General features: G+C 39.5%; 1 protein-coding gene across 1 annotated transcript in view; it reads left to right on the forward strand.

The window, feature by feature from the left end:
• CLASP2 (cytoplasmic linker associated protein 2) overlaps nt 1–19,078 on the forward strand; it is a 163,234-nt gene that overhangs the window by 18,453 nt on the left and 125,703 nt on the right. The window contains exons 4-6 of the mRNA XM_029285485.1: nt 2,182–2,273; nt 2,511–2,586; nt 6,381–6,478. Coding sequence (XP_029141318.1) covers nt 2,182–2,273; nt 2,511–2,586; nt 6,381–6,478 — 266 coding nt within the window. The remainder of the gene's footprint in view (nt 1–2,181; nt 2,274–2,510; nt 2,587–6,380; nt 6,479–19,078) is intronic.

Consider the following 19,078-nt stretch of genomic DNA (forward strand, 5'->3'; position numbering starts at 1 on the left):
TCACTCCCATCACCGCTCGCGCGGCTGCATTCTGGACTAACTGGAGCCTCCGAGTGCTCCTCAAGGGGAGCCCCATGTAGAGAGCATTGCAGTAGTCCAGGCGGGAGGTGACAAGAGCGTGGGTAACTGTGCGCAAGGCATCCCGGTCCAGAAAAGGTCGCAACTGGCGAACCAGGCGTACCCGGTAAAACGCCCCCCTTATTCGTCTATATTAAGGTTAACTTTCTTATAGTTTACCTGCAAAATATTTATTGGTGCAGGAAACAAAAATATAGAGCTACTAAAATTCAGACAGTATATAGAAGAACCTCCAATCAAAAACCTGCTCATTTGGAGACAGTTTTGATTTAAAGAGGTGCCAATTAGCTTAAAACACACAGGTATTGGATTAAGACAATCATTACCAGAAGCAAACTATTACCTAGTAGATACAGAAAAGAAATTAAGCTTAGCATAGTTTTTAGCTCATTTGTTTGTGTTCCTGCAGAGGATGGCTGATTCTTGATATAGATATTATCTGTGTGCTGATTTCTTGCAAATTTTGGCTTAGCTTTAACTTAAGGAGAGATAGGTTTTCAAACTTTCATCTAGCAACTTCTGCTTGATTTTTTTAAAAAAAGATTTCCTTTCTAATAGAAAAAGAGAATCTGCATGTTTATATGTGTCAAAACCATTTGCTTTTGCTGAGATGATCAAGATATTAATTGTCTATGCTGGCAGTTGCCATCTGCCTTGAAAGAGGGTCCAACAGGCTGAAATAATAGGATATGGATAGTCTGCTCCTTTATTACAAGGTCAAGAAATCAAGCTTTATGAGGAAGTGTGAAAAGTATTGGGCCTACTGAGTTTCCAGCCATGTTCAAGAGATGACAAATCTGTTCTCTTTTAAAACTTAGAGCCATGTAAGGGCCAATTATTTTTAAAGAAAGAAAGCAAAGCTGAAACACTTGTTCCCTTCCTACTAGAGGTTTTGTTAATGCTGGCTTACTGAGGCTGCTACACCCTCCAAGAAGTTTAAAGTTTATTTCTTTATTAAATTTATGTCCTGATTTTTTCCAGAAGGTTAATATAAGACCTGCTCTTTCCTGTACGTTCTGTGATACTTGTCCTGAGCAGGCTTACTTGAAAGTAATTATGTTGACTCCCTGGACAGTACTTTCACTACATTCTGAACTGCGAAGATGGGCAGCATATACATTTAATAAATAAATAAGCATCTAATGCTTTATAAATGCATAGTTATATTTGGTTTATTTACTGTGAACTTTCTATATTAAAAACTATGCCAAAGTCAATACAGTTATAAGGATATAATTGTATTTCATCAAATTATTTCCATGGTGTTTTAAAGTACTGAAGTTATTTTGGAATATGTATACAGATAATAGTACTCTATTTGTATTTATTTTAAAAACATATTTTAAAATTAAGAACAATGTAGGCTAATGTAGTCCGATTATACATGAAAGGCTGTGTTTCTGCTTCAGCATGATTCAAATACTGGGAGAACCTAAGCCATAAAATGCTGCAGTCTAGGAAATGTGCTATTGCTCACTGTGCAGCAGTTGCTAGGCAACCTTTTTCTTCTGAATGCCTGCTGAACAGCAGAGAGTATAATGGCAGCATTGCAGCTAAAGGAGTAGCAGCTAAAAAAAAATTTTTGCAGTGATATTTCAAAGCAATCTAATCATGTAAGCTTCAAGTTTGCAGCATTAGCTGTTGTGATACAGCAAAGCTCCTGGGAAGTCCAGAATCATAAAGATAAAAACAAAAAAGGAGTAAGGGCAGATTAATGGTGGAAAGATAGCTGCAAGGAAATGCACATAGACCAAATGATTTATAAGAAGAATGAGCCAGAGATCATCACACAAGCTCACTGAAGACTACAACCAGCATTGAAATTAAACAATGGACAGAAACAGGAGCATAAACATGCCCAATAAATACATCAAGTTGTGATTTGTACATTAAAAATCTATTGTAAAGAAATTCAGAGCCTTTCTGAATAGTGCATGGAAACCACAAAGAGAAGATTTTAGTTTAACAAAGAAAAATTTAGAGGAAACATTTACGTCTTCAACTACAGTTATTTCGTTCATGTATTTATAAAACTGAATGTTAATTTATAATAGCTACTACGTATTTAGTATTAAGTATCCATTATCTTTTATTTTTTAATAGTTCATTTGGGAGCGGCTTGCTGCTGGCTTTAAACACAAGAACTATCGTTCACGAGAAGGCGTGTGTCTGTGTCTTGTTGCAACATTAAATGCGTATGTATTTTGATTTTATTAAAAAGCTCTTAAATTACCTTAATGATGGGACATTTTCTTACATTTTGTACTATTTAAGATCCTAAACTGAAAACAGGATTTTCACTAATTCATTCCTCGTGCTCCAGATGTAAGATTTCAATAATTAGATAATAGAACTGCTATTGATTGATGTTATTGATTCTTTACATGATAGGGGGAAAATAACCTTGCTGCATTTTTGTTTTGTTTTCTTAGTTATGGTGCACACTCACTAATTCTCAGCAAACTGGTGCCACACTTATGTCTTTTGTCTGGAGACTCCAATAGCCAGGTAAGATTATTATAGTTGAGCATCACAACAAGCCCGTATAGAATTTGATTTCTCTGTTGGTATTATCTCTGAAGAAAGATTACAGATGGGCAAGCAGCTAGACAGACAGGCAGGCAGGCAGGTTCTCTAAAATAACAGGGAAAGTTGGTTGTCCAGCTCCTTATGGGCAGCTTCCCCAAGTTTTGGGTTTTTTCTAACATATTTTATATTTTATACAATAGAAATAGAAATAATATACAATATTTTTGTATTAATACAGCTTCTCTGATCACATGACAAATGAATTAACTTAGTTCTTGTCCTGGATCTCTTACTCTAATAAACTTTTTCATTTTGAAAAACTTTTCCATCACCCAGAAAATGTGCATATGGATTTCAAACATGCTACATTTTATTTGTGTGTGTGTGTGTGTGTGTGTGTGTGTGTATAAATACATTTATAAGAGCTTTAGCAGAAATATTGGGGAGCAGATTTTAAAAAGGCATATCACATGAAATAAATTTTAATTGTTATAAGACTGTTCAAGTTTCAGTTAACAAGTTGTAAGTTGCCTTACAGTTATATCATTATGTAGTCTAAATTTGAATCCTACATGAATTTAGTTACTGTTTTATCTAGAGATATTTATTTCTTAATTCCATGGCACAAGACTATTTTAATTCAGTACCTTATGATGAACCAAACTGTGCTCTCAAAAGAATGCCTGTTTGTGGAGGCATTGATACAAGAACTTATAATTAAACAGGAATCAGTCATTTGAAGTCCATAGACAAACAGCTCTGAATATGCCTCACTCTAGCATCTTGGGAGGTCTACAGTACTTAAATAGGTCGTTTTGCCTGGTCAATAAGTCTGTTTCCTTATATGTCTCAGAGAGGGTTCTGGTTGCCGCTGACTGTCCTATGACTAATGACTGGATTTATTTCAAAAAAACAGTGTAGCACTGCCTATTACACATTTGCCACTCAGATGGTTACCAATCCTGCAGTTACCTGTCCTCCACTTACTACTATAATTGAGCCTGCTCATTACAGTAGTAAGCCAATCATAAGGCAGATCATCAGGTGAAAGATGCAGTGGTCATTAAGCAAATTACCATGGTCATTAAGTGAATCTGAAATTAATAAGCACTGTATGTGTTAACTAAACCCTTTGTTCACTATGGGTGTAGCAGGCTTGAAATACTATCATGTGACCACACAGGGATTGGAGTGGCAGTCGTAAGTATCTTTTGGGGGAGTGTCCTTCATAACTTTGAACAGTTTCTAAGTCATCATCATCATCATCATTTTAGCCATTGTCTATCCACTGCAGGGTGAAGGCCTGTTTCCAATCTGTCCTGAGCTTTCTTTTGCCAATAGGGCTCACAATACTTGCTGATGTCATTGATCCATCTAGTTTTCGGTCTCTTTTGTGGGCACTTTTTATCAGGTGGGATCCATTGTATGACTGCCTTGGTCCACCTGCCATCAGTTCTTCTTGCTATGTGATCAGCCCATTTCCATTTCAATTCTTTTACTCACTTGATGATATTGTATACTTTCGTTTGTTCTCTAATCCACGTGCAGGTCTTCCTATCATGCCTTGTAATGCCGAGCATGTATCTTTCCGTGGCTCTTTGTGTCACTCATAACTTTTGTATCGATTGTGAGGTTAGTGTTCATGCTCCACTGGCATATGTTAGAGTAGGTAGCACACACTGATCGAAAACTTTTCTCTTCAGGCACAGGGGGATGTTGTTCTTGAAAATTATGCTTAGTTTGCTGAATACCTGCCAACCACATTTAACACGCTGTTCAATTTTCTTTACTGCATCACCTTCCACTGAGATCCATTGGTCAAGGTATATGTAATGGTCTACTACGTCTAGTTCCTCTCCAGATAAATAAAACATTTTTTTCTTTGGTGAATTTATTAAACATAACCTGGCTCTTTTTCAGGTTTATTTTTAAGCCAAATGGTTCTCCTGCTTTGTGCAGCTCTTGTATGTGTCTTTGTAGCTCTTCTGGGTCTTACACGGAAAAAAAACCATCATCTGCAAATCTTAAGTGATTTAAATAGCCACCATTAATTTTTATTCTATCTTTTGCCCAGTCTAATTGTGAAATACTTCTTCAAGGCAGGGTGATATTGTATCATCTTGTCAAACACCTCATTCTATGTTGATTTCCACTTTATGGTCATTAAGGCAAATTGTCGCCATTGTTTTTTTCATATATTCATTGTAGTAAGTTTATGTAAGCAGTGTCTAAGCTTGGTTGAGCAATGCATTAATTATTGCTTGCTGAAATATTGAGTCAAACGCCTTTTCATAGTCAATGAAAGCTATGCTAGTGTATTTGTTATGTCTTTTAATGACTTGCTGGACAACCTGGATGTGATCCATTGTGCTGTAACCATTTCTGGATCCTTCCTGCTCCTTTGGCTGTGCATCATTTAACATTGTCAATATTCTTTTTGCTATTATCTTGGTGAAAACTTTGTAGATGACTGAAAGAAGGCTTATTGGATGATCATTCTTTAAATCATCTTGGGCCCCTTGTGTATAAGAATCACTTCAATATTTTTCTATGCATCAGGTATTTTTTCTTCTCTGAGGCATCTCAAGTGTAGTTTTGCTAGTATCTTGCATAAACTGTGACAACCAACTTTCAGCATTTCAATTTCTAAGTAATCAGTCATAAGTTGAAGATTATCTGTAGTTGTGGTATATTAAATTACCATCATGAATATGTGAAGAGAACTGGAAGCTATCATTCTTACTTTGGATTATTATGTAATTGATGTCATTTTTTATGGAATTAATTGTGATTGATGGCCTTGTCAGAATTGGACAAATTGTGATTTTTAATTTTTTTTACAGTGGCTCTTTTAAATTTTATACTTTTGCTATACATCCTGTTTATAGTGTAAACTGTCAAAAGTCTATGATAGATTTGGAAGGTTTTAAATATGATTCATAAATAAGGGCCAGTAGATATTATAGTTATAGCTAAATACACCATGTTTGATCAGTGATATTACTGCAACAGTGATACAAAGCAAATAAGGGTAAACATTTCCTTTGTTCTATATACTTTTATTGAGGAATCATATCTGTCTAGTGCAGATAGATAATCCTCGACTTAACAACAGTTCATTTAATGATGATTCAAAGTTACGATGCCACTGAAAAATGCCACTTATGACCATTTTCATACTTACGACCATTGCAGCTTTCCCATGGTTACATGACCAAAATTCAGATGCTTGTCGATTGACTCATATTTATGATAATTTTAGTGTCTCAGGGTCATGTGATCACCTTTTGTGACCTGCTGACAAGCAGAGTCATTGGGAAACCAGATTCACTTAATAACCATATTACTAACTTAACAACTGCAGTGATTCATTTAACAACTGTGGCAAGAAAGTTCATAAATTGGGCAAAACTCACTTAACAAATGTCTCACTTAGCAACATACATTTTGAACTTAATTGGGGTCTGAAGTCGAGGACTAACTGTATAGTGTATTATGAAATATTAAATTCCAGGAAGTTACCAAGACAGCTTATTTTAGCATCTTTCAGATTTGTTGATGAGCATCATTGCCCCTCCCCCCAAAAAACCAGTGTTTCAGGTAACAAGTTAAAATTTAAGTCAACTTGTTTCAGTGTTTTCTTTAGGTGTATAAATTTTGAATGGTAGAAAGATGTAGAAAGAAATGGTGGAAGAAAGATAACTTAGATATTAAACTCAGCAAATTATTATACCTTAAAATATTTGTTACCAGTTTGTACTGCATATTCACAGGTGAGAGACGCTGCAATTTTGGCACTTGTGGAGATTTATAGACATGTAGGAGAAAAAGTAAGAGTAGATCTTAACAAGAGAGGAATTCCTGCTGCAAGGTGAGTTTAATACTTGTCCTAAAGGCTATTAATATTACTTAATATATATTACTATGATTATGTATGCATACACGTATTAAAATCCTTCATGAGATTTTATTCTCAAGCTAGTATAAAGATTTTTGGGGAAGTAAGTTGATCTAACATAGTGCCTGAAGACAATATTAATATAGGTCAGAACAATGCCATCCTATTTGCTAGTTTGTAGTTGAAACCTCCTGCATAAACAACCATTTTATCATGTTCTGCTCAGTTAGAACAGAAATTCCTTAGAAAATGTAACATTATAGGGGAAGCTATGTTAATCTATGGCAGCCAAAAGTCAGAAGAGTCTAGTAGCACTTTTTCATATTTAGAAGATAATATATAGTTCAGTTCAACAGACGCATAAAATACAAGTACCATCTGATAGAAAACTATTTCAACTTCCCAGGACAATCTATTACACAGCTCAAAGTAACCGTTTCAAGGAAATAAAATAAAATGACATTACAATTGTATGAGAAATTGCTAATCTCACATCAAACATTTCAGGTTACCTCAGAAAATCTCAACAAACAACAATTGGATTTTAATACATTACAGTTAATAGATAATGTACTTGTAATTCAGGTTACATATAAACTCCATTTACATAATCAACCTATATTCCCCTCCTTCTCTATTTCATCCCAATTTACATCTATATCAGTTTAGTCATTGTATCTATCTGATAGAGAACCAGTTTGGTAGAGTTAAGGCATCAGGCTAGAAACTGGGGGATTGTGAATTCTAGTCTTGCCTTGGGATAAAGCAAGCTAAGTGACCTTGGGTTAGTTATGTCTCTTAGCCCTAGGAAAGAGGAAATGGAAAAGCACTTCTGAAAAACGTTACCAAGAAAATTGCAGAAGCTTTTCCAAATAGTCTCTGAGAATTGGACACGATTGATCGAAAGAAAAATAAATTGTATCTGATGTTAAAATTTGTTAGACTGAAAAGATACTACAATTTTTTTTCTGATTTGCATCTTTTCTTTATTGAGGAAGTAGAATAGCCAAACATTTGAAAATCTGTTTTTTGTTTCTCTTGCCATTGGTTTGACAATTTTTGTTGGAGTCTAACATCCTTTAAATGCTACTGGAAAGTAAGGTTGCCTTAAATGCTCAAAGAAATTCATAGGAAAATAATGTTGTTAAAACTTAGCCTTAACTAAAATTATATGGATCTATAGAATTGATTCTCCAAAATCTTGGAGAGTAACAGAAGAGAAAGTAAAAGCTAAAATAAAAATGCCTATATGAAATATTGGGAAAGTTCTAATGGAAAAGTTCTCATTAGGTTATTCCAATAAACTAATAAATCCCTTTTCCCCAAAAAGAATACCTCTATACATTAGAAACAATATAGAACTCTTTCATTAAGCTTTTGTCTCTTTTGCATGAAAAGACCAACTTGCCTCCTGCCAATTCTTACAATAAATTATCGATCCCAAATGTAAATGTATGATAAATCAAAATATATTTATTTTCTGTATCAATTTTGAGAACTGTCTGGGGAAGAATTATATTCTAGTTTATTGGTTTCAATTTCACTTTGGAAGCATAAATAAAGCAACAATGTGCAGATGTTTAAGTACTTTAAATCTTGTAAAAGTAGAGTTATAAGCTAAAAAGGAATTAACTCCATAAATGTACTGTGTCCACATTGTAAATAATAGTTGATAATTGCTATCAACAAATCTTGCTTAGCATCCATAATCAGTCCACTGGCTTCAGAAAGTTAAGCTAATCAGGGATATAACTATGGATTCTGTGGTGGGGCCACAGAAGCATATATGGAATAGCAGTTATTTTTAGTAATGATACTATTAGGCCTATACACTAGTACTGTTTTCCTGTACGTAGTATGACAATCACATCAGAGTCAAATCATGCCAGCATTGTGAAAAAAAGATGATAAATACAGATAGTCCTTGACTTATGATCATTCATTTAACAACAGTCCAAAATTACAACAGTCTCAGAAATGATGTTCATAAAACATTTTGGTCATTGTAAAATAATTGCAACCCCACCACCATCCTCGAACATTTAATTGCAATCTGGATGCTTCCCCATTGACTTTCTGAGGAAGATGGCAGAAAAGATTGCTAAATGGCGATCACATGATTGCAGAAAGTTTGGCAAACTATCATAAGTGGCATTGTATGCACTTATGATCGTTTGCCAAACATCCTGCAATCATGTGATCGCCATTTAGCAATCTTTTCTGCCATCTTCCTCAGAAAGTCAATGGGGAAGCCAGCAGGGAAGATTACATGCTGTAGCCTGGGACTCTGTCTTATCTCTTGGGCCTGGCTGAAAGAACTGTTGCCTGAGGATAGTTTCACTCCTTTGGTGGGACGTAGATGTCAGTTCCTGCATCCTGTCAAAAGGGTTCCATTCCAAACATAAAGGAGAACTGAACTCCTTCGGGTGATACGGGCTACATTCCTACACTCTGCTGAAGAAGTTCTCTTTCGTGCATGGAGGTAAGCTGAACACACTTCAAAAGGCAATTCTTCAGGCTAGTCTCCAGAAATGAGAGAAAGTTGAAATCCAAGCAGAAAGTCAGCAGGTAAGGTGAGAAGCTCAGGGTACTTCAGTCAGATGGGGAAGGCCTGGCATAACCTCATACAAGTGTTTCTTGCTCAGGGACTGAAAATCCTGCTTGGACTTTGGCAGAGAGTATTTTCAACTCCTGAACAAAAAAAATGCAGCGTTAAGGAAAAGAATGAAGGTGCCTTAACGCAGTTCTTTTCAACATTTTCACAGATTGTACCACTTTTAGGATATGGCAGTATTTGAGTACTACCAGTCACCTAGCAAGGTGTCAAAACATGATGACCAAAAAAGAAAGAAAGAAAGTGATAAAGTACAAGTAATCCTTGACTTGCAACAGTTCGCTTAGTGACTGTTTGAAGTTACAACGGCCCTGAAAAAAGTGACTTATGGCCATTTTATACACTTATGACCGTTGCAGCATCTCCAGGGTCACGTGATTTACATTTGGATGCTTCGCAAGCGATTCATATTTATGATGGCCACAGTGTCCCAGGGTCCTGTGATCCCCTTTTGCAACCTTCTGATACGCCAAGTCAATGGGGAAGCCAGATTCACTTAACCGTGTTACTAATTTAACAAGTGCAGTGATTCACTTAACAAATGTGGCAAGAAAAGTCATAAAATGGGACAAAACTCATTTAATAAATTTTTCACTTAGGAACATAAATTTTAGGCTCAGTTGTGGTCGTAGGTTTAGGACTATTTATACACCCACTTACCACACTTTTAATGGGAAACTTGTGCCTGTTTCTCTGACATTAATCTTTGCACTGTTCATTCCTCTTCTCCTGGTTGACTCAAAGAAGCCTCTTCTCCATCTCTCTTTGTCCGTCCCCTTCTCTTTCCCTGTTGTGTTTTTTTCTCTTCCTTTCTCTCCAAAACCACTTCCTTTTATTTTCTCTCCTCTCTCCCCTCCTTCTCCTTTTCTCTTTGATGCACCTCCAGTTGACTCCTCTTCCCAAGGCTGTGTGTTTCTCCATCTCTCTTTCTCCATCTCCTTCTCTTTCCCCGTCATGTTTTTTTCTCTCTCTTTCCTTCCAAAGCCTCCTTTTATATCAGTGGTGTCAAACTTAAATTCAATGAGGGCCGCATCAGCATTATGGTTGCCCTCAAAAAGCTGGGTGAGCGTGGGCGAATGGGCATGGCTAGCTCGACCCTACTCACTGGACATAGCTGACTCGAGACAGCTGGGTTGGGGTGGAACAAGTCACACTGGCTAACTCAATGTGGGGTCAACTTGGTGTCCCACAAGAACCTTGCCTCCCCAAACTGCTGGCAGCCAAGTGCGTGCACACACGCACAATCACAAACATGCACATTACATTCCAAGTTTGGGGACTTTTATCCACAGAGGAAGGAGAGGGCCTCCTCCCCAAGCTCAGGCATGATTGGCAGTTTGCTAGCTCAGATGTGGATACAAGTCTCTAAGCTTGGAATGTTGTGTGTGTGTTTGTGTGCATAGCACACTAAAGGAAATGTTCTTCTCCCAATCCCAGACATTGTTGGTGTTTCCCTATTCGGTGCCCCCTCTTGGCAAAACAGGAGGTGGAGGACAACGCTCCTGCGTGTTGGAAGCGCAGAGGAGAAAGTTTGCAGGAAGCAGTTCCCTCTGAGTCCAACTTCTGCCTTGACAAATCTCTGGAGAACAAGAGGAGGCGGCAGGGAAGCAGCGCTCCCAGGTCCTGCACAAGGGGGGCTCGCCCTTCTCGAAAGGGAATTCCCATTTATAATCCTGCGTGGTAAGGATGCTGGCTTGTTAGGGTAGCCTTCTCTCACACAGTTCCCCTGCCACCCCCTCCTCCTCCTCTCCAGAGATCTGCAGGGGAGACAGAGATCTGGAGGGCAAGGTGCAGCCTCCATATTGGCCACTTCTACCTCTCCAAGCCCTCCTCAATTAAAGATACATTATATATAAATTAAAACACAGCCAAAAAGAAAGCAGTTAAATCGCTAATTATAGCTCTTCACATATTTTCTGGAAAAATCACCTTTATTGATGTTAGGAAGGAGGAGCAAACCTTATTAAGGAACTTTTAACAGGAAGAGATTTGAAGACCTGAAAAGATCTTGTTCTTTCTAATCTGCTTTCCTTTTGAGCCTTTAGTTCTAATCATTTTATTATTATGTATTTAAGAAGAAGATCAAAGGCCATAAAGATAGAGGCCTTCAGCCTCCCAATCCCTGCTTATAGCAAAACCTCCTTGTATTTCGGCGAGGTTCAGGCCATACTCCCGCAATCAAAGGAAAAACCCAAATCCAGCGGACCAGAAGGAAGCCCAGTCACTGCGTCCCTCCAGTTCCTTCTCTTCGGCCCCTGGGCCCAGACGCAGTCGCTGCTCCTCACCACAGCTGGGGATGCACTTGTAAGTATGTACGTCCACTTTGTCCTGCAAAGCGGTGCTCACCTGGCACTCTTGTCCGCCACAATGCCGGCAGTCCTGACTAAAGCGGAGGGGCAGCACCATGTTTGTAGTCATCAGCTTACTTGCTGGAAAGCCTCCTACTCTCCCCCCCCCAGCTACCTCCTTCAGAGTCTTCCTGATTCTGACAGGACTGCCGGCGTGGTGGGCGAGAGCTCCAGGTGAGCGCCGCTTTGCAGAACAAAGTGGGCAGACATAATTGCAAGTCCAACCCCTGCAATGGCGAGGAGCAGTGACTGTGTCTGGGCCCATGGGCTGAGGAGAAGGAACCGGGGGGGGGGGGAGCGGTGTTTGGGCTGCCTTTTGGCCCACTAGATTCAGGTTTTTCTTTTAATTGCAGGCTATGGTGGGCTGGGCCCCTTGCTGTCTCTAGGGCAGCCCCGGACCAAATGTCAACACCCTCTGGGCATGTCTATTTTATATCCTCTCTTCTCTTACTCTCCTCTTCCTTGTCTTTGGTGCAGCTGCAGCTGACTCCTTTCTCCAAGGTTGCGCGCTGCTTCTGGAAGCGCCAGTTAGCTGGAGCCCACCATGGATCCTGGGCGCTCAGCAGAGGTGTGGCAGCAGGGCAACTCCAGCTGACTCCATAGGCCTGTGCTGCATTGCGGCTGCTTCATCTCATCCCCACACTACACTTTTACACTTTTTTTACATCTTTTTTGTTAACAGTGCTTTTCAACACATTATATGCGTACCACCTGCCAGGTGCCGACGTACCACTAGTGTTACGCATACCACGCGTTGAAAAGCACTGCCTTAGGGGATGTGGGAGGCTGGCATGAGTGACTCTCCATTCCAGGGCTGACAATCTTGTTTAGTTTTGGGCAGGGAGAATTTTCAAGTCCTGAAAGCATTTCCAGATCCTTACCCACTCTCCTGACACACCCACACTCCTTACCTGGGCCTCTGTCTGCTTAGCAACCTAACATGTTGTTTTGACCACAACCAGAAGTACCAGGATTGTGAACATTGAGCCAAGTAGTCATGTAACATCTTGCTTAATGATCACTCAACAACCAAGAGTCCAATGCCAAATAAGTCCCATAAATTATGTCCAGTCCTATAAACTAAGGACTACCTGTATGTTGTTGATTTTATCTAAATTTGATGGCTTGTTCTGGTAGTTTGTTTTGTTTTGTTTTGCTTTGCTTGTTTTGTTTTAGGTAGGTTGATGTATTTTGATAATGACATTACTATAATATCAAGTAATGACACTTTACACCACAAAAACTATTTATATGCTCTATTGAATTTCACTCTAATGCTACTTCTGAGAACAGACTAGGGTTGTCTTTTAATTATTATCCCAACTCAAATTAAGTCAAACCTAATGGACTGTATAACCCAGGCTCACAGATATTGTTGTAAACTATTCACATTCACGTCTATTAGTTAGAAATGTAAACTTGGAATGATTGAAAACTTTGGAAATCAACTTCAGAAGAAAGTACAGTCATGTGAAAAAGGAAGTACACTCTCTGAGTTCTATGGTTTTATGTATCAGGAGATCGTAAAAATCATCTGGCCCTTAGCAGTTCTTAAAAAAAAGTAAATACAATCTCAGATGAACAACACATGAAATATTACACCATTTTATTATTTACTTTTACAAAAAGGAAGCCAAAATGGAGAAGCCATGTGTGAAAAACTAAGTACATTCTTACTGCTTTCAGTAAGGTATGAAGAGGCTAACTAGCTGCCAGGTGCTGCTAATCAAGTGCCCTTGGTCAATTGATCATCAGCAAGTGTGACTAATTGTATAAAAGTCAAAGTTTTAGGAGTTTGCTGGTGTCCAGGATTGAGGTGTGTGTTAACACTGCCAAAGAGGAAAGATATCAGCAATGATCTTAGAGAAGCAATTGTTGCCCATCAATTTGTGAATGGTTATTAGACTATTTCCAAACAATTTAAAGTCCCTGATTTTACAATGTGGAATTGTAATTATTCCAATTCCAATATTATTCCAATTATTCACAGGTGGAAAATATTCAAGTCAGCTATCAATCTTCCCAACTAAATGAATGTGAATGTCCAAGCAAATTCATAAGGTCAAACTGTGCAATGCTCAGAAAAATTGCAAAAAAATCCAAGGGTTACATTTCAGATACTACAGGCCTCAGTTAGCATCTTAAATGTTGAAGTTCATGATAGTACAATTAGAAAAAGACCAAATGTATGGTTTGTTTGGAAGAGTTGCCAGAATAAAGTATCTTCTCTAAAAGAAACATGGCAGCATGGCTTACAATAGGTTTGCAAAGTTGCATCTGAACAAATCACAAGATTTCTGGTACACTGTCCCTTGGACATATGAGATCAAAAGGAAGATGTTTGGCCATAATGCACAGTGCTATATTTGGCAAAAATCAAACACAGCATATCAGCACAAACATTTCATACCAACCAGCAAGCACACTGGTGGAGAGGCGATGATTTGGGCTTATTTTGCACTCACAGGACCTGGCCACCTTGTAGTCATAGAGTCGACCATGAACATCTCTCTATATCAAAGTATTCTAGAGTCAAATGTGAGGCTATCTTAGCTGACATTGGGTTATGTAACAGGACAATGATTCCAAGCACACCAGCAAATCTACAACAGAATGTCTGAAAAAAGATTCAAGGTGTTGCAATGGCCCAGTTAAAGTCCAGACCTCAACCTGATTGAAATGCTGTGGCGGGACCTCAAGAGAGCTGTGCATGAACAAATGCCCCAAACCTCAATGAACTGAAGCAATGTTGAAGAATGAGCCAAAATTCTTCTACAACAATGTGAGTAATCAAGTCATACAAAAAAAGATTGATGTAATCTTTTTTTGTATGACTTTATTAGTCTCTCACATTGTTGTGGAGGAATTATTGCTGATAAAGTTAGCTATTGCTGATAAGGGTGGTTCTACAAGCTATTGAATCATAGATGTACCTGTACTTAGTTTTTCACACATGGCTTTTCCATTTTGACTTTCTCTTTGTAAAATAAATGATGACTTGTTACAATGTATATCTATTTGCTCTCACACATGCGCAAACAAACACTCCTCCACACATACCACGTTCTCAACTAGCCAGAGGTACAGAAGCCACCAAGTCTGGGTCCAAAGATGATTCAAAGAGTAGGCGGGCTTGAGGACCCCTTTTATTTCCGAAGTCCTTGCTTTGTTCAAATAATAGAACTTGGGGAGGGATTTCCCATGTGGTCAGGCCCAGCTTCTTTTCTCTGATTCAGGTGACATTTGTTCTTTGTTTTCTTAAAGACATGGTTCCTTCTTAACTACTTTCCTCGAGGGAGCTAAACTCAGACTTGCTGGCTTCTATCCTCAGCCTAGTTGAGGATATGAATAAGTGTGGATGAGTGTGTGTGTGTGTGCACACGCATGCATGCATATATGTGTGTGTGTGTGTGAGAAAGAGCAAATAGATATATATTGTAACTAGTAATGTTTGCTGTTATTTTAAATTCACTGAATTTTTGTTTATTCTAAAGAACCAGTTGTGTCTCATTGTTCAGTTGAAAATGATTTGAGTATGGCAATTTTCCAGGGCTGTGGGTGTGTAAATGAGTGACCATAAGCCAAATCTGGGAGCGCATGTGCAACATTAGAACAATTAATCAATGGTATGTCTTGCCTCAAGAGGTTGTGGGGGCTTCAGCACTGGACGGGTTTTTAAGAAGAGATTTGACAGCCATTTGTCTGAAATGATATAGGGTTTCCTGCTTGAGCAGGGAGTTGGACTTGAAGACCTTCAGGGTCCCTTCCAACTCTGTTATTATGTTAATATTCTGTTACTGCCTTAAATATATATTTTGGTAAATCTAGTGTCTTCAACACTTTGTATTATATCTTACATTATTCTAGCAGTATAGTCATTGAGATTAATCTGGTACATTAAGTGGATTTTCTTTAAAGTTTATTCAGAAATTGTTGATATTTTAAAGTGTATCCTTAGTATTTTTGCTGATAAAATATAAATATTGTCATTTCACATTGTACCATATTAACACTATAAACAGAATACTTTCAAGGTTAATAAGATTATAGCACTAGCCAATAGGTTCATACTTATTAACCTTGAAAGTATTCTGTTTATAGTGTTAATATGGTACCAAGTATGAACCTATTGGCTAGTGCTATAATCTTGTATCCCAGTTCTTTAATATACAAAATTGCATGGGGAAGCCTGGGAAACTTTCCAATCCGTAGTTTACATGTGCCCTATTGGATATATATTTGAAAGTGTACAGGTAATCCTCGAGGTACAGTTGTAATGGAACCTGCCCATTATGATGGTAACATTAAATGAGTCATGTTAAATGAACAAGCTCTATCCCTCCTTTCCCCAATGTATTCATTAATCAAATGTGCGGGTTCTTCAAGGTAGTGAAGACCATGGGGGATCTAGTTCAGGACCAGCTGCTTCTAGCCACTCAAGGCTTCCCCCCACCAATTGAGATATTTCATGCTCGCTTACCACCCCCTGGGGTCCCCATGGCTGCTTTGGCCTTCTCCACATCCACTTCCTATTACCAATTGGTCACTTACTTTTTGAAGATTTCCAAAGCTCCAGAACAGCAGAAAAACAGGTGACTTTTTCTCAGATGCTGGCGAAGCTTTTTTTTTTTTTTTTTTTTTTTTTAGATCTCACATTCTTACACCTGCTATTTTTTGCACACAGATGGACTCATCTGTGAAAACAAGAGATCTGTCACATCCCTGGAGGCCTGCTTTGGTTTCTCTGTGTGCTGCTGGGTAACTGATTCAATTGAGTCACTTTGGGAATTGCAGCTGAAAGCTAATATTGACTGGAGGGGGAGGCAGGATGTGGGTTGTTGGGCGGCCGACCAGGATAGCAGTTGGAGAACCAAGCCTCTCATGGCAGCGCTATTGCCAGGGTTGGCTGAGCCCCTCGCAGCGAGCCAGGTCAGTGCAGCCGTTGGGCATCGTAGCTAGGAACCCTGTGCCACCCGCATTTGCTCAATTCTGGTGCTTTGAATGCTGCAGCATGGGCCAGTCTCCCTGGTGGCAGAGGGTAGGCATCCCCACAGCTGCTCATGTTCCCATGAAAGTCCTTCAGGGCAACCCTCAGGATCCGCAGCTACTTTCTTAATCTGCTAGATCTCCGTGGCGCCCGCAGCAGAACAAATCGGACCATCAAGCTCTCCATTTCTGCTGCCAGACCTCACCAGTTGCACTGCCACACAGATGGAGAAGGGGCTTGGCCTTCCCTGGCAGCAGTGCTGCTACAAGGGGCTTGGTTCTACAGCTACCACCCTGCCTAGCTGCCAGCCACCCACATCCCACTTTCTCCTCCCACCAAAACTAGCTTTTGGGGTGCAGTCCCCAAAATGACTCATTTGAATCAGTTACCCAGAAGCACAGAGCGAACGCCTGCTGCGCTGCCCAAGCTGGGACCAAAGGAGGCCTGTGAGATTTCACTTTCTCACAGACAATTCCGTCTGTGTATAAAAAGGAGTGTGTGTAAAGATTTGTGGCAGGAATGTTGTAACTTTAAACCATCGCTAAGTGAACTGTCATAATTCAAGGATTACTTGTAAAAGATTATAATTATATATGCATTTAACTTGTGTAGTATCACATAAATTTAAAGAAGGCTTTGCTATGCCAGCTAGTTCTAGAGCATATTCAGAGTTAAAAACAAATACATATGCACAACAAAATTAATCTAATGAAACTCAAGAGTGAAATATATTTTCCAGTATTTTTCATTTTGCTGGTATCAAATCTAAGCTTACTCTTAAACCTGAGATTTCATTTAGGTTTTTTACGCACAATATTTATTGATGGTCAAATTCTCCATTTATTGACCTTTTCAATTTTGAACTTGACTTTATACGAAAGGCAAAAGTGAGAATATGATGCTCCCTGCAGAGTTGAGTATAGAAAATAAACTAGCCTTTCCCCTACTTTGTACTTATTAGATTGGTGGAGATTGGTGGTACCAAAAATAATGATTTGACAATATATTGTGCCAAAGTTTGCTAAATGTCAGTGTTTATGAGAACACCAGACAATAATAGTGTACATGGTAGAGGTACAATAAAAAAGTTACTGCCTTTGAAAAAAACATTTCTGCCCATCTGTAGTTGCCAAATAAAATGTGGATAAGCTAAAAGGCTTTTGGAACAATGTTTTGTGGATGGATTAGAGCAAAATAAAATGAATCAGGTAGATGTCAAATAGCATTATTTTGCTTAAATGAAAACATTTTGGCAAAAAACAAATATAGGTAGTCCTCGAGTTACGAATGAAATGGAGCCTGCCTATTCCATTCGTAACTCAAAGACTCATAGGAGTGAATCTCGTACCTTGAACGCGATCACTCCCTGCTTTCACTCATGCATTCGCTAATAGAATGTGTGGCTCATTAAGTGCACATGCAGTATCTCAGGGTGGGAAGGCCATGGAGAGGCCTAGTGATGGAATAGGCCACCTGCTTCAGACCACCCAAGGCCTCTCTCCTGACCCACTGAGATACCTCATTCTGCAGTAGTGGCAAATATCTGTAGCTAAGGTATAGGATGAGGGTGAAGATTCATTCTCTGAGCTTGAGGGTTGGTTTCTGAACATTTTATTATCAGGTTAGGTAACATCTTCAACTGTTTAATGGATGTCTACTTATGTCTACTTATAGTGGATGTCTCCTTATATAAGAGCTTCAGATATGAGAATGTCAAGTGAGGGTCTTGTGATAGGGAGACTATGTCAGATCAGGGTTGTTGGAGGGTATGAATTAGTGGGTCAGGAGTGAGTGATCAGTGGAGGCTGGTAATGGGTCGTGTTGGGGAGACTATGTCAGGTCAGGGTCATTAGAAGGTGAACTGGGGGAGAAAAGAAGCTCCCCCCCAGCAGTTCACCTTCCAATGACCCTGACCTGACATAGTCACCCCATCACAAGACCCTTTACCACCCTCACACTGATGAGTGTTTGCATGCTGAAGAGAGGTTTGGGGCAAGCCTCCCGTTGTGTGCAAACACTTTTTGCGCAGACACTGGAAGCTTCTGGATGCCCTGATCTTGTGGGACATTAGGCACCCATTCTATGCAAAAGCAGATAGGTGCCCGAGCATGAGATCATGGCCCCCCAGAAACTTTTGGCCTCTGGCCAAAAAGTGTTTATGTGCTGCTTCAAAGAGCCCCATAGAGCTGGAGGAACCCTTTGCCGCCAAGAATGGAGCCCCCAGAGGGAGTGGGTGTCACTCCAGGTCTCCTTGAGGCCTCTGCTGCCGAAAACGGAGCCCCGGGTTGGCGCACACGTCACCCCCACTTTCGTTTTGCACATTAGCCCGGGGCTCTGTTATCGACTGCAGAGGTCTTTCATGAAGGCCTCTGTTGCCAAGAACGGAGGTCTGGGGCAACGCATGTATCAACTCAGGTCTCTGTTCTCAGTGGCTGAGGCCTTTCCTGAAGGCCTCTTCTGGCAAAACAGAGGCCAGAGACAACATGCGTGTCAACCCAGGGCTCCATTCTCGGCTGCAGAAGCTTTTTGCAGAGATGGCAAAAGGCTTTGCAAATGGAGGGAAGGCTTCAATGTTTTGCCACAAATTTCGTATAGGTGCCCTTTTGCAGAGAACAGAGGCCTAA

This window comes from Protobothrops mucrosquamatus, unplaced genomic scaffold (assembly GCF_001527695.2).
Source record: "Protobothrops mucrosquamatus isolate PMUCROS unplaced genomic scaffold, P.Mucros_1.0 scaffold_177, whole genome shotgun sequence".
NCBI classification, from domain to species: Eukaryota; Metazoa; Chordata; class Lepidosauria; order Squamata; family Viperidae; genus Protobothrops; species Protobothrops mucrosquamatus.